The 15,130-nt window shown below is 40.2% G+C and overlaps 1 protein-coding gene across 14 annotated transcripts in view; it reads left to right on the forward strand.

Moving 5' to 3' along the window:
* The window catches only part of rapgef1b (Rap guanine nucleotide exchange factor (GEF) 1b), a 62,119-nt gene that overhangs the window by 19,511 nt on the left and 27,478 nt on the right, over positions 1 to 15,130 (forward strand). For 7 of the 14 annotated variants that reach the window (XM_088320097.1, XM_088320105.1, XM_088320106.1 and 4 more), the window contains exons 2-9: positions 8,165 to 8,310; positions 9,297 to 9,475; positions 11,138 to 11,294; positions 11,370 to 11,458; positions 11,535 to 11,687; positions 11,862 to 11,912; positions 12,627 to 12,741; positions 13,530 to 13,716. In XM_088320097.1, the coding sequence (XP_088176223.1) occupies positions 8,165 to 8,310; positions 9,297 to 9,475; positions 11,138 to 11,294; positions 11,370 to 11,458; positions 11,535 to 11,687; positions 11,862 to 11,912; positions 12,627 to 12,741; positions 13,530 to 13,716 (1,077 nt within the window). The remainder of the gene's footprint in view (positions 1 to 8,164; positions 8,311 to 9,296; positions 9,476 to 11,137; positions 11,295 to 11,369; positions 11,459 to 11,534; positions 11,688 to 11,861; positions 11,913 to 12,626; positions 12,742 to 13,529; positions 13,717 to 15,130) is intronic. The other 7 variants (XM_088320103.1, XM_088320109.1, XM_088320099.1 and 4 more) reach the window with 6 other exon arrangements.

Here is a 15,130-nt window from a genome sequence, read left to right on the forward strand (position 1 = left end):
TTTTCCAATCTTATTATCCGTATTCTGCATATAAGGCACACTTTCAAATTTCTGGTAGATTTGTTGTCTGAAAAATACGATAAGCAGTTTTGCAAGAAAAACAAGCTAGACAAGAGTGCTTAGATTTTAGCAATTTATTATTTCTGGGGAGATTTTTGTGACATGTTTTGTTTCCCCTTGCTATTTTTAGCCTCAGCTCCCCTCACCAGCAATTACATGTTTGGGAACTTGAAGGCAAGGGAGGACAGCTGGGTCTTTAACCTTGAGTACATTCACTTCCATTTGCTGAGGATGATGACAGCAAGGGGATGACCAGCTGTCCTCTGTAGAAGACACACATGGATAGGACTAGTTCTGCCTGTCTGAATCTCAAATGTTACTTGTTGTTTTTATTTCTGTAAGTCAAGATCACCCTCATTGTTATTAAACTTCCATTGCTAGATACAATGAAAGTTCTCAAGTAAAACAATGTTATTCAATGTAAACCACCTGCACCTGAACACCACCAAGACCAGGGAGATGGTGGTGGACTTCAGGAGAACCAGAACTCACCCGGTTCCTGTAACCATCAAAGGAGAATGTGTAGAATTTGTCCAGACCTACAAATACCTGGGTGTGCAGCTGGACAACAAACTGGACTGGACTGCCAACACAGACGCTCTATGTAGGGAAGGGCAAAGCCGACTTTACTTCCTCAGAAGGCTGGCCTCCTTCAAAATCTGCAAAAAGCTCCTGAGAATATTCTATGAGACAGTTGTGGCAAGCGCCCTCTTCTATGCGACAGCGTGTTGGGGAGGCAGCGTCAAGAAGAAGGATGCCTCTCGTCTCAATAAACTGGCTAGGAAAGCGAGCTCTGTTGTGGGCAAAGAGCTGGACAGCCTAACAACAGTAGCTGAGAGACGGGCACTGGAAAAGCTGCGGTCATTCATGGACAATCCATCGCATCCACTACACTGCATTATCTCCAGACAGAAGATAGGGATCAGAATTTTCCGCGGATCCGCGGATTTCCGCTGTTTTTGAACCCCAAAGGTCATTCCCGTAAATCGTCTAAATTCGATGAGAAAATATTTTGGGGGGGTGAGGTATGATACGTGACTGTTTCATCACCCCAAGTTAGCAGTTAGAGATCGCGAGAAAAATCGGCAAAAAGAAGCGCAGCGCATTAGATCTATAACACACAACAAATAGATCGACTCCTAACATTGGTCGATAGGTTCGCTGATAACCAATCAGCGGAGCTTTTGTTCAGAGCATAGGCTTTCTCAAACATGGCGCTCCTTACGGTCTTTTCAAACGGTGAAATGAGTGTTTGAAAAAGTAAATATGAAAATACTAAGAAAAGAAGACGAGGCTTTTGTCTCCGAGATTGATAAAGGAATCAAGAATAAATTTAAGTGGTCATGGCTGGAGAAGACTGTCACAGACTGACATGTATTTTCTTTAAGCATGTTCAGTTTGTGCATTCTATTTTCAAATTAATGATGAATGGTTATTAATGTATATATTTTCATATATATTGTTGATTAGTAGCTAAATACAAGGTCCATCTTCATCATCAAAACACAACAACAATGGTGATGGTTGTAACATTGTAATCCCCCAATTGTTTTAAACATCTTAAAACTGAAAAAAATACATGGTTTCTGTTTTGTTGGATTGAATTCATTCTAGTGCAATTTTCACATAGCAAATAAGATAAATGCCGTTGGCTTCGGGTGGGTTTGCCCCCCTGAGCCCCCCACCGGGCTCCGCCCTGGACCTGGCCGGGGCCTGCGGCCCCTGGACCCTGGCTATTTCAGCTGAAAATGAAAATCTCCATTCTGATCCCTGAGAAGAGCAGTTTCAGCGACAGACTGCTGTCACTGTCTTGTACTACGGACAGACTGAAGAGATCTTTTCTTCCTCATGCCATGAGGCTCTTTAACTCTACCCGGCAGAGTAAAAGCCCACAGTAAACCGCACCACCTACATTGCATATTACCGAATCTCATTGCAATATGTATTCTGTGTAGCACTATTTAGTTATTCTATATAACACGCTACAGTGGGCATTTGCACGTCACACTGGGTATTTGTATATTGTATTCTTTTTGCTTTATTATTGTATTGTTCTCAGCTCAGGGATGCTGCTGGAAATGTGAATTTCCCTTAGGGGATGAATAAAGTATCTATCTATCTATCTATCTATCTATCTATCTATTCCAAGTAGGGCTGCTATTAATGACTATTTCAATAGTCTACTAGTCGCCGACTATTGAAACATGTGATGCAATACGTATTGTACAATGTGTACGTGAACAAAACGGGCCTACCCACAACTTCGGAATGATAGTTTTCCCCTAGTGAATTAGGTTCTGGTACCAGTATTTTCATACGCATACCAGAAAGTTTAAGGGGCAAAGTGCGCTGCAATGGGCTTCAGTAGACATACTGCAGGCCACTGCCCATCAGTGCCAAGGTTGTAGTAGAGCAAACTACAACCAAAATGTCCAACCTGGAAAGGGATGGGCGCCGCCAGGCTGTACCTGCCTAAGACACAGCACAAGATGTGGTGTCCCAACCGCCAGGCATTTAAAGGTCCCATCAACTGAAAACATTTATATTTTTTTGTTGGTGTTTACTGTCAGGTATTGAACATTTGATCTATTCATTGTATGATTAAGAATTTTTCATGGGACATTTATTAGGGTTTTCACTCATTGCTGATGAGTTTGTAACATATTTTGGTTTACTACTACAGAATTTTCTTTGTCCCAGTAACCTGAAAAAATGCATTTCCCTTGAAAGGCAACAGCTACATTTAAGTTTTTGCTTTTTATTACATTCATTACAATACATTTTGTGTAGTGATACAGATGCCATGTGTTGCTAAATGGAGACAAGATCTTTAATATTTCTTTATACTAAGACTATTTATCATGTATTTTTATAATATAGTGTATTGCGAGGCTCAACAAAGTTTGTGAAAGTCTTTCATTTTGGAAACGTAACACTAATGCCTAACAGGCCATTCTGCAATTTTATCAGCTTGGTATCCCTGAACAGCTTTTTTCCAGTTCTTTTGACGAATGACAAAAGAATCTAAACGTATAGTGCAAATGACGTTTTGTGTGTCACAGCATCTGAGTAATTCGCCGGCTGAAAATAAATAACACCAGTGGCTCACAGGAAGCAGGCATGTTGATACAAAGATCAGTTTCATGACTTGTTAAAAAGTGCTTCCTTGTGGTAGTCGCAGAATAAGTATTTGCAGAAGCGATAACTAGAAAATATGCAAAATCAGGAACCTGGTTTAGTTCTTTATTAGTGATGACGTGGACGGCAACCGGCTTTATTTTGGTTGTTTGCCTTCTTCCAATATTTCAGACTCAAGAGTGTTTATTTGATGGAAGATTATGGGATAAAGTCCAAATTTTAGTCAGACTACAGCAAATACAAAACTAGATCCAAAGACAACTCTGCAGCATATAAATAAAAATTGGGCTGAAAAAAATGTTTTGACGCTGCGTTTTCTTTCGCTCTGTGCTCTGCGATTTAAATTCAGTGCGAGACAAATTATAGTAGATGACCTCATGGCCTTCGTGCAGCAGTAGCCAGCAAGGGAGGCTGCTTGACGTTTGGATGCCAAAGGTTAAAATATGACTCGCATAGCATTTGTGTTGTTACCTTTTAAACATTTTTTTTTTTAGTTTTTTTTTTACCATACGCTGGTATTTTATCCCATCAGAGCACCAGTTTCATTCAAGTTTCTTAACATCAACAATTGGTAAAATGAAGCTAAAATAAAAACTAAATAAATCAGTCAGCCGCAATGTTCAAAGGCATGAACATTCTCCGCTAATTTAAAGTAGAAATTTATGTTAGCTCATAATTCAATATTAATTTGCATAATTTTGGACATAAACACTTAAGCCATTAACTATGTTCATATGTTGCTGCTTTACACATGCAGACAAATTCTTTGTACACTAGAAGTTGAATGATCGTAATCTGTGTATTAAGCGTTGATGCTATCTTATTTTCTTTCCACAAACTGCAAGCCAACCATGCTTCCTTTTTTTTACTGCAAAATAAAAATGTGACTTTCAAAATAAGAGTGAACTTAAAACAAAAACGACCCCCTATCTCGTCTGTAGCGTGTCCAACAGCCCCCTCTTTTGTCCCTTACCCTGGTTGCCAGTCAGATAAAATTCCTGTCCTTTTTTTACATGGCAATAAACTTACAATATGAAGGTCAAATATAAAGCCTGCCTTGCTTGATGTGTAGAAAGTGCAATTGCGTTCTGACACGTTTTAATTTACGCTCCGAAAAGTAAACAGATTTTTTTTTCCATTTAGGAATATTATTACCCACAGTTATGCAAATGTTTCAAATATTCCATGTGCCAGAGGATTAGAGAAATGTTGTCTCAAAGTTGACCCATCTGGCCTGTTTGCTGTAGAGCCGTGATGTGATTGAAGGAAGACACCCCTTTAAAATCATCATGGCGGCGCCCTGTTCGGCTGCGGCTGCATCGGCTTGCAACGGTTTTTTTACACGTCGGCCATAAGATCCAGTCTTCGACTCAGTTTTGATGGCGCACAAAGTCTGCTCGAACTGCAGATTAAGATACGATCGCAGTTTTTTTTGCTGGATATGCGATCATCCAGACATCAAGCGCTCGGTGTTTATTAGCCACGGACTGCTATGTCAACAAGACCCAGCGGCCTACAAAGCAGCGAAGCAGAGTGGCAAGACAGCGGCGTGACCGCCGAACGAGGACATCAAGCGCTCGGTGCTACGACCACTTGACATCAAGCGCTCGGTGCTACGACCACTCGGGAGTGTTTATTAGCCACGGACTGCTATGTCAACAAGACCCAGCGGCCTACAAAGCAGCGAAGCAGAGTGGCAAGACAGCGGCGTGACGAGGAAGCGGGCCGGGCTAACAGCTAGGCCAAAGGCTAACCCCTCTAACATCCATTTTGCTCTCCAACGTTCGCTCTCTGGACAATAAACTGGACCATTTAACAACTGGAAGTGGCATCGAACCGCGAGATGACGAACTGCTGCGCTAAAATTCTGACGAAGACATGGTTAATCTTATCTATCCCGGCTGACGTTCAAAGAACCTGTGCGGGTCAGATGTATCGACATTTCGTTCTGTATACACGTGTACACGAATGACAATAAAGTAAATCTGAATCTGAAAAAAAATGGGTAATCCCATTAACACAACAGACGGCGATTGTAGTGCATAGCACTCATTTTTGCTTGCAGGCAGGTGATTGTGGCTTTTCGTTTTGTGTTCTTGGGTGCGTTTTTTCAGGCTTTCTCCCCGTTAGCGTCGGGGCTGTCTAGGGCTTTTCTGTTTTGTTTGCTCCCGCTGGGCGCTGACTGGCTGCCCACCGCGTGTTATTTGGCCGGCTTGCCTCTCTTTACCACTGTTTTTGCGGTGTCCCTTGGTTTATTCCCAGTCGGCTTTGTGTTTATCACCGTGGCCGTCGCAGGTTTTTGCTTCCTGGTTAGCCTGGCTGCTCACCACGTGTTTTTGGATCGGCTAGCCTGGCGTCAGCGCCGGTTTCGCCGCGTTCCCTGGTTTGTTTATTCCTGGCTGGCTCCGTGTTTGTCACAGTAGCCGTTTCTCCTTTTGTTTGATGGTTTCTGGTTGGCCTGGCTGCTCATTGTGTGTTTCTGGTCAGTCAGCCTCCTGTTTTTCCGCCTTTCGTTAATCCTTACCGGCTCTCTGTATTTTTTGTGCCAGTTGGACGTTCACCTTTTGTTGTACCATTACTGCATCAGGCTGCGACTTGATGCTCAGGCATTCTCTACAAAAACAACCAAAACTTCATTTAACCTCTTTGACTAATTAACACGTAAAACAATATGGCGACTTGCTTGCCCGGGGGGGTGCTGGTGTTCTTCCAATGATGTCACAGCTCAGGATGACAAAGACGAGACATGCTGTCTTCAAAATGCATCATCTCGGAAAATAATGGAAATATACAGATTAAATCTTATGCAAACACAATGTACTAACGTGTGTGCTTTCCCTTAACAGCAAAAAAGTGAGGTGGTAATCATATTGATACTCTTGTCACTGCAAGGCGATGCATGCAGCACTGAGCTTCAAGCAGAAGAACTTGGAAATCCTATCGATGTATGATGTGCCATCTGTTTTTTTTGTTGGTGATTAAGCGTGCTCATGTCAGTCACAGCACCTCAGGTCTGAAATATCTCCAAGATGTGAAACCAAGTCATCTGTGACCTCCTTGAACTTTGAACAAAAGGGTCCAGTGAGAAAACATTTTTCGCAGAAGTTCCCAGATACTAACATATTTTCCAGACTGTAAGGCAAACCTAAAACCCCAAATAACCCAGAAATTTGAAACTGTGCCTTTTAACTCCGTGCGTATTACTATATATGCTACAGAATACAGTGGCCAAGATGGGAACTCTTAATGTATACAGTATTTATAGGTGTGTTTTACTACACAAGGCTTTGCAGTATACTTCCTTATCTGAGCAATAATTGATCAATCAGTAATTATTGTAGGCCCAAATCATAATCCTGTAGATGGTATGCAACAGGATTTGAACCTGGGTCAATGTCCTGATAGCACCGACACCTTACCACTCGGCCTCCAGTGGTACAGATGACACACGAAAAGGCATTAAAACTTATCTTTTCAAACCGTTTGTACTTATGGTTCCAGAAACACTGATTAGTATAGTGCACTCTGATGGGTCAAACCAGTGTTTTTCAACCTTTTTTGAGCCAGGGCATGTTTTTTACATTGGAAAAATGTTGCGGCACACCACTAACCAAAGATTTTATAAAATGACAGTGAACAGTATGTTTAATTACAATATGATTTATAATACCCCCGGTTTTTACAGCATAGACACTTGACAATGAAATATTTTCCGAAAATGATTAATAAATGTTTCGTAAAATTTTAAATTTTAAAAAGTGACATTGGATAATTTCTCACGGCGCACCTGACGATCCCTCACGGCACACTAGTTGAAAATCACTGGGTTTAACAGTCTGTCCACTTCTTCTGTGTGTCAATAAAGTTGCGCAAGACACAGAAAACACAGTCTTCATACAAAATCCTATACAAGCTCTTTTATGTACATATACATACTAAACCGAGAGGTTATTGATGCAAAGGCAAAGAAGTGGAGAGACTGTTTAACCTATCATAATGCACTATGCAAATCAGTGTTTCTGGGACCGTGAATAAAAATTGTGTGATAATGAGATGAGCTCTAATGCCAGTTTATATGTCATCTGTACCACTAGTGGGAAAGTGTCAGTGCCATCCCCGCTGCAATCTGTTCTATTCTCTTTGCAAACAATGTTTTGCGATTTTTATTCAGTGATACTTATTGATTAATCATTACACTGTTATACTTATTGTAGGTTTAATTTTGTGAGCCTTATTGTCCGGTGCGCCATATGAAAAATACATTCTGCAAAGACTATTTTCAGGGTGTGTGCCTTGTAATCCTGTGCATCTTAAAGTGCACAGAATGTGGTACTAACGTCAAAGGTTTCCACCAAGCTATGAGACAGAAGCACTGTTTATGAGTTGAAATGGACTTCTGCCACTGTTTACAAAGCACAATTTCCATATTGCAAGGTGTTTTGGGCCCCCTGGGATATTCAAAATGTGTATCTGTACCAACAGTAACAAAGCAGAGCTTGAAAATAAATGGGATTTTTGTTTTCCCCTTTTCTCTTTTGCATATAGACTATGCTACCTTCTTTTATTTTGCATTACTGAAGATAGAATACAAAAACTGCAATGTTTGGGGTGTTGTAGTACAGTATGTGTAGAAACCCTACTGCAATGTGTATTGCTAGACAAAGGGTTTTGAGTCATTTACAATGTAGACTTGAAATGTGTATTTAATTTAAGTGTGTAATCATGTGATATAAAGGATGCTGTCTTTTAGCGTCATCATGGCACTTAAAAAGTGCTTGCAAGCAGCAGATCTATTCTCCAAGATAAAATTTAAGTGCCAAAACTCACCGTTTCAGGAGGGTTATTTTTTAAAACCACACGGGCCTTTTGTTCATCAAATGCCATCTGTTTTCTTCCTTAATCTCGGAAGAATGCCTAACCACAATTTTTTTCCTTCTCTTTTCCCACTTTCTCCTTCCGTCCATAGACTCGCAGCGGTCCCATCTGTCCTCATTTACCATGAAGCTGATGGACAAGTTTCATTCTCCTAAGATCAAGAGGACACCATCCAAGAAAGGAAAGCAACTGCAGCCTGAGCCTGCAGCCAAGTGCACTGTAAAGCCTGCTAACAAGGTAAGAGTGCGTGAATTGTGTGGTGAAATGCATCTACTGTGTCAAATCCGTCTGTTGTTTGTGACTTTTTTCCTGTTTTCTTTTCGATGTTTTGTCTATTTTGTTATTTTGCTGGATCCGACTGCCTCCCTGTTTCAGGTGTCAAAACCACTCACGAAATGAATAGAAGTGGTTTTGGTTCCTAAAATTGGTTTATTCCTGGACGCTGGCTATTTCAGCTGAAAATCTCCATTCTGATCCCTGTATTTAGTGACATTTTTACTAAAGAACTCTGCTTGAACCTTTTTTAAACCATTACTTACGATAAAAAATGTGGGGCAAAATGAGCCTTCACGATCTTAAGTAACTGCGGGAGGGAGATACATTTTAAGTGATGTTTTTGTTGATTCGTGACACAATCTCTGGCATTAATATTATTTAATAGATTTTATCAAATTATCAAGCATCACAAAGTAAAAATAAATTTGCAGAAGAAATAGCTTTTGTCTGGAATGTGGGTTTGGTGATTTTGTTGAATTTTCTCCTAAAATATATGGTGTGGCTCTCAAAACAAAATTAACATTTTTCTTTCATGGCTCTTTGAGTCAAAATAGTTACCAACCCTTGCTTTAGCCTTTTGGTATTGTAATTATGATGTTACTTTGCTAGACTAGATAACAGAATTGTGTCGCCCAAAGGGCCATATTGAAAAAGATATTAATAAATAAATAATATGTATATATAATACCTTGAAGCGTTTTAAATGTTGGTGAATCATATTAGTATAGGAGTATAGAACCTTCAAACTACTTCTCGTTAAATAAGTATGACCAAGCAACAGATTCAAGCAAATTATGCAATAATGGAGAACCTTTTTACTTTAAAATTAATACTGTAAAAAATTAATCTAACAGGGAGAAATAAACACTAATTTGCAATCGTTGGTTGAAACACTATTGAATATTTGGATAAATCCTTATTGCCAGTTTTGTCTTTCCCACATCCAGAAGGTGAGTCGACTTGAGGAGCACGAGAAAGATGTGGTCAGCGCACTTCGCTACTTTAAAACCATCGTGGACAAGATTGTGATTGAGAAGAAAGTGTTGGAGATGCTCCCAGGCTCGGCCAGCAAGGTGCTGGAGGCCATCCTACCTCTGGTTCAGGGGGAAACCCGCATACAGCATAGGTGAATTTCCTTTTCCCTTTGCTTTTTCTCGCTGCATGGCAAGAATCCACAGCAGGCATGTTAGGACTTGTTGAATGTTTAGGGATGATGCAAATTTGAATCTTTCGGAAGTTTGTGGATCACAATGACTCAATCAGTCTGGAACTTCATGACCAACGGTATCAGCTTTCAAGAAGACTTGCAGTCTTTCAGAAGTGTTGAAATTCAAATTCTGCTAATTCACTTGGGCTTTTGATTTTTTCCTGTGGCAACAGTTTGTTCTACCACCAGTCCTTCTCATAAATGTTTTATATGTTTGTCTTTTGGTGCCAGAATGAATCGTAAAAGAAATGTGCTTACACTGTCCAACGGTTTCATATGAGCTCAAACTGCATTCAATCAGGCAATAATGTCACAGCCCCTGCTGGGCACAGTGTTAATGGCACATCATATAAGCCAAAATTGCACCATAGATTACAGTATATCTGTGTGACTCATGTGCCTGTCTCAACCCTAGTTTTGTAGTCTTTTCAAACCTGAAATGAGGCTAACTTGTGTCATGACACCAAGTCACTCTGAGCCAGAGAGAGCCTGTCATGACTCGTGTTTGCCACACCTTACTACTGCTCCTGAGAAAAGCATAAGTCATCACATGCAAAACAACTACTGTGAACCCTTGTCCATTGCAGAGAGCATGTAGAAATAGAGATCTTAATTTATTTAAAAAAAATGTTTTTAACCAATTGTCTTGCTTTAACACATTGTAACCTCTAAAAAAAGACTTGTTCTCTTTTACTGTGCAAAACAGTTTTTACTTTGCAGAAATGCACACTCTTTTGCACGTAAAGAAGAAAAGCGTGCTTCCTTAATTTTGTTTCTCTCTTATAGTCCAAGTTTGCTGTAAAAATATACCATAGATCAATTTTCAACTAAACTTTGTATATTACACAAACATGCTCTGCTGAAAGAGATCTCAGACAATCCCTAATACAGCAACTGTTACTGACAACTGTTCCTCCTGTACATAGTATCCAATTATTAACTTCTAACATTTTCTACAATAAAAAAACATGAGCATTTAAACTGAACAGAGCTTTCTGTGTCAAGAGAGCTCAGAAAATTGTGAGAATATTTTCCTCCCTGGACATTACTTGCTTGAACTGCTGCCCTCAGGTAGACAATTTAGGACCATCAAGTCTAGAACTAAAAGATTGGAAAACAGCTCCTACCCTAAGAAAATAATCACCCTAAATGCTGCAAAATGCTTCGATAGGAATTTGCAATAATGATAAGGGAAGATTCAGTTTTTTATTATTAATAATATTCTAATTCAACTTATTTTATACTATTACCTTTAACTTGAACCGTGGTATTTTATCTTGTCTTATCTTTACACCATCAGAAAGGCATTTTTTAATTTTGTTGTGCATTTCACTTGTTACAATGACCATAAATTCTTTTCTATTCTATCATTCCTGGTAACATTGACACATTACCGATATCAGACGGTATTCTATCAGTTCGATTTTGGAAGTGAAAAAAGTCACATCTATACTCTCATAATCTAAACCATAGTATTTCATCCAATGACTGTTCATCTGTTGTCTAGGTGAACACATACAGTGCACGCTTGCGTTTTAAATAGAATTTCACAAATTATTTTTGGTTTCCCGTTTACCACAGTTCAGCGCTGTCTTCCTGCCATAACCGTGTGTACCAGAGTCTTGCCAACCTGATCCGCTGGGCCGACCAGGTAATGTTAGATGGCATTGACCTGGAAGACAAAGAGAATGTGGCGTCAGTCACTAATGTCATCAAAGCGGTGCTGGATGGTGTGAAGGTGAGGCACATTCCACCAGTTCCTACCACAGAAATGTGTCATTTGTGTTTCATACTCATGCCATTGCTTTACCAGGAGCTGGTGAAGCTGACCATTGAGAAACAGGAGCACCCGTCACCCACCAGCCCAAACAAACCAGCGCCAACCGTCACCACGGCGGAGAGGTAAGCACACTTACTTGATGGTGACCAGCACAACAAGAGGTAAAAGAGATTTATTTTTTTTTCTCTTAATGTGAAGCAGCAATAATCTTTCGGACGCACCGTCGATAGAGAGAGAGTCAGGGGTGGCGAAGCTGGCTCCGGCTTCCACCGAGGCCCCATCGGACGTGCCTGACGAGGAAATAGCTCCTCCAAAACCGCCGCTTCCCGAAGCCAAGATGGCAGAGCTCAGGTATGGATCTTTGTGTTTTAGGGTTACATTGTCAAATCTCAGTCTAGACTGACAAATCTAGAATACACCTTGAATTTGGACAGAGAGGGTCTTGTCACTTACTCAGCTCTTGCTGTCCTTTATGTGTTCTCTCAACCCGTTTCATCCTTTTTCCCTTTTGGGTTCCGGGCACAGAGCACAGTTGAGTTGTGACGCTGGCCAAAGGAAACCCTCTCACAAGGAGAAGTATGTTAGACAAATGGCTCACATGTGACCATTGTAACATCTTGCCAGAGATCCGACCCCTTCCTGGCCCAAAATCCCCCCCCCCATCAACCTTCTGGATTGGATGAACCTGCATGGTTTCATTCTTTTTAGGTGTTTGTCTTGTGTTTTGTTGAAGAGTTTTCCAAAATCCCCCAAAACGCATGAGTGTGTGCGGCTGACCCAATACAGTGCCCACTCATTTGCATCCATTTCACAACACGCTCAGCCCGTGACCCTGTGTTGTCCTAACTATTACAGGAACATCTTTGTGCAGATCACAACCTGTAAGGTGCTAACCCGGAGAATCCTCCTGCATGTGGATGATATACTGTGGAACCTCAGTTTCCAAACAAATATTGTTTCAAAACTTTCAATCACCAAGATATTTGCAAACCGAAACTTTGTTTCTCATTATATGGATGGAAAGTGACCAAAGCCAATCCATCTCCAGTTGGAAAAAGTTTTATGACTTTTTTCCACATGGGTTTCACTCCCTCCATCAATCGAACACAGTACGATACATTAAAAAAATACATAGTTTTCTCTTCTTCGGAACTGACTTTACAAAGTGGGTGAGGTGTATTGGAACAAAGGTTTCACAGTTGTGTGCACATGTGCGGATGCTTTTGGATAACACTTTAGTGTTTGTTCACTTACTTATTTACTCTCTTCTTCTCCCCCAAATAACAATAGCCCCCCGCCTGCCCTTCCACCAAAGAAACGGCAGTCTGCCCCATCACCAACTCGGGTGGCAGTGGTTGCCCCCATGAGCCGCGGATCGAGCTTGCCTTGCAGCGTCCACAGACAGGTCAGATTACGAAAAAAATCACATGGAAATGCAAATTATTTCGAAATAAGTATCTGATGTTGATAAACTGAGGCCAGACTGACATCCTGTCATGCTGAATCGCAAATGGGAAAGATTGAATGGTAGACTGTGAAAAAAACAAACACAATTATATTGTTTTCAAATATCTGTTAAAATGATGGAAATTTCCAATTTGGAATGTATTTTAAAAGTTATTTAAATGGGCTAACATTAACAAAAAGCAAATTTCAGACGCGTGTGTTGAATTTTCTCCTATTTCTGGGGGATATTCTTGTCAAAATTGTGTCTTTCAATTTATTTGCCTTCAGGGATTATTTGTTATCTATTTAAAAGTTGAACATTCAGAAATTCCGGTGATTAGAGCCAGTTAAAAATGTAACATTTCCAATATTAACAAATTGTGTTTCAACTGAAACCGTATTACATTTGGATATCTTTAGGAGTATCTAGTTTAGGAGTGGGAAAACCATGGCCCGCTGGCCACATCCAGTCCCCCGCAAAAATGGTCCAAAGACGATGAGAACCTATAATATTAAATATTAAATAATAGAGGTTTTTAATTTCGGTGTAAGCTTTGACACCATTGTCTATTTTTGTGCTTACGACAAAAATACTACTAGTTTGCCAGCCCTTGGTCGAGATAGTGAATAAATACTGTGATTATAAATAATGATTCTGTAATGCAAAGTGCAACATAAAATGTTTTTCTGGAAGCATGAAATAATACACAGTACCATGTGTGACAAATAAAGCATCTTCTGTTACAGCAGCACGACTATGAGCAGGAGTTTCTTCAGCGGCGCTTCTCCGGGGGAAGTCAGTCGTATGGTGGAGACTCTCCGCGGCTTTCTCCTTGCAGTAGCATGGGCAAACTCAGCAAGTCTGATGAGCAGCTCTCGTCAATGGAGCAGGACAGCGGCCAGTGTTCCCGGAACACCAGCTGCGAGACGCTTGGTAACATTTTTAAGAGTATATCTGCCCTTAGTTTGCTTGTGGAGTTGGACATAATCTGATAAAAGGTGATTATCATGTTTTCCGTACTAAGAGGCTCACCAAAAAAAAAAAATCTAAAAACTTTAATGTGTGCCATATACCACCGAATACGGTGGATAAGATTGGAAATGGATACAGTATTTATAGATATGCGTTACCATACAATACGGTAAAACTCTATTTGAGTCTGATTGATCTAATCCAGCAGTCCCCAGACTCAAGCTGTGAGCTATTTTTTTTTGTTAAAAATGAGCGCAAAAGACACCCAATTTGGTATAATTTTCTCAAACAACAACTTATGATGTTATTACCCTAAAATTTGTACTAAAAGCCGCTTTTTACCCTGCATCTTATGCAATGATGTGTCCTATTAATGATTTTTTTGTAATGCCAGCCAGGGATGCCCGAGTACTGTAGATAAGAGTAAGACACGTGAAATTTATGTGTCGGGGAAGACGCAAGTTTAATCTAACTTGGCGCTTAGTGCATGAATAATACTAGCATAAACAGACACTCATAATAGATAGCGCTCCCCTTTCGATTGACACCCTAACTACCATGTTGGGAATAATTTTACGAGTCTGTTTTTTTGTAACCGGAAATAATGTGTCGAAACGAATGAATTACAAGGAGTACATCCACTGAAGCAGAAATGTTTAAAGCGGATTCATATTTATCTATCGGCATTATCGCGTGTTTTAGAGTAAACATTTTACACAGTTGGATTCTATGGATTGTCTTGTTGTAACAAAGTCCTTTTCCCGGACATTTAAAAAAATTGAAGACGGCTAGGGGACATAATGGTGAGTTACACCAGCTCTAGTTTTCAGGTATCTTGTTTCAGACTGATCGTGATGTTTTTATGATGAGCATATTTTGAAACGGTCATCATATCTTGAATCCCAAGAGTTTAAGCTTTTCAATGAAATGTGGCATGAGATATTTTAGTGACTGGTGACATCGTACAGACGCGTATTAGTTTATCAAAAGTTACTATGATATTTCCAGGTTAGTTTTGGGAAATTGGGTTAAAGAGACTCAGTCAACCACTAAAGAAGTCATTTTACTAGACAACACAAAGACCCAGCACTGTTGAGTTATTTTCAAAACATATCCGCGGGCACATCAGCTGTCCTTAGGGGGGCACTCTGGTGCCAGTAGGCACTACGTTGGAGACCCTTGATCTAATTGGTAAACATCGCTGACCTAAACTGCAAACGATTGTTGTCAACTAGAATCAAACACGAAAAGTACCAGTGAGAGTGCAAACTTATTTCCACTAGACCACCAGTGGTACAAACGATATACAACAAGGCATTACATCTTACCTCATCATCACACAAAGAAGTGAAGAGACTGTTTCACAGAACTGTTA

Source organism: Urocampus carinirostris, chromosome 16 (genome assembly GCF_059441175.1).
Source record: "Urocampus carinirostris isolate Australia breed hairy pipefish chromosome 16, RoL_Ucar_1.0, whole genome shotgun sequence".
Taxonomy (NCBI): Eukaryota; Metazoa; Chordata; class Actinopteri; order Syngnathiformes; family Syngnathidae; genus Urocampus; species Urocampus carinirostris.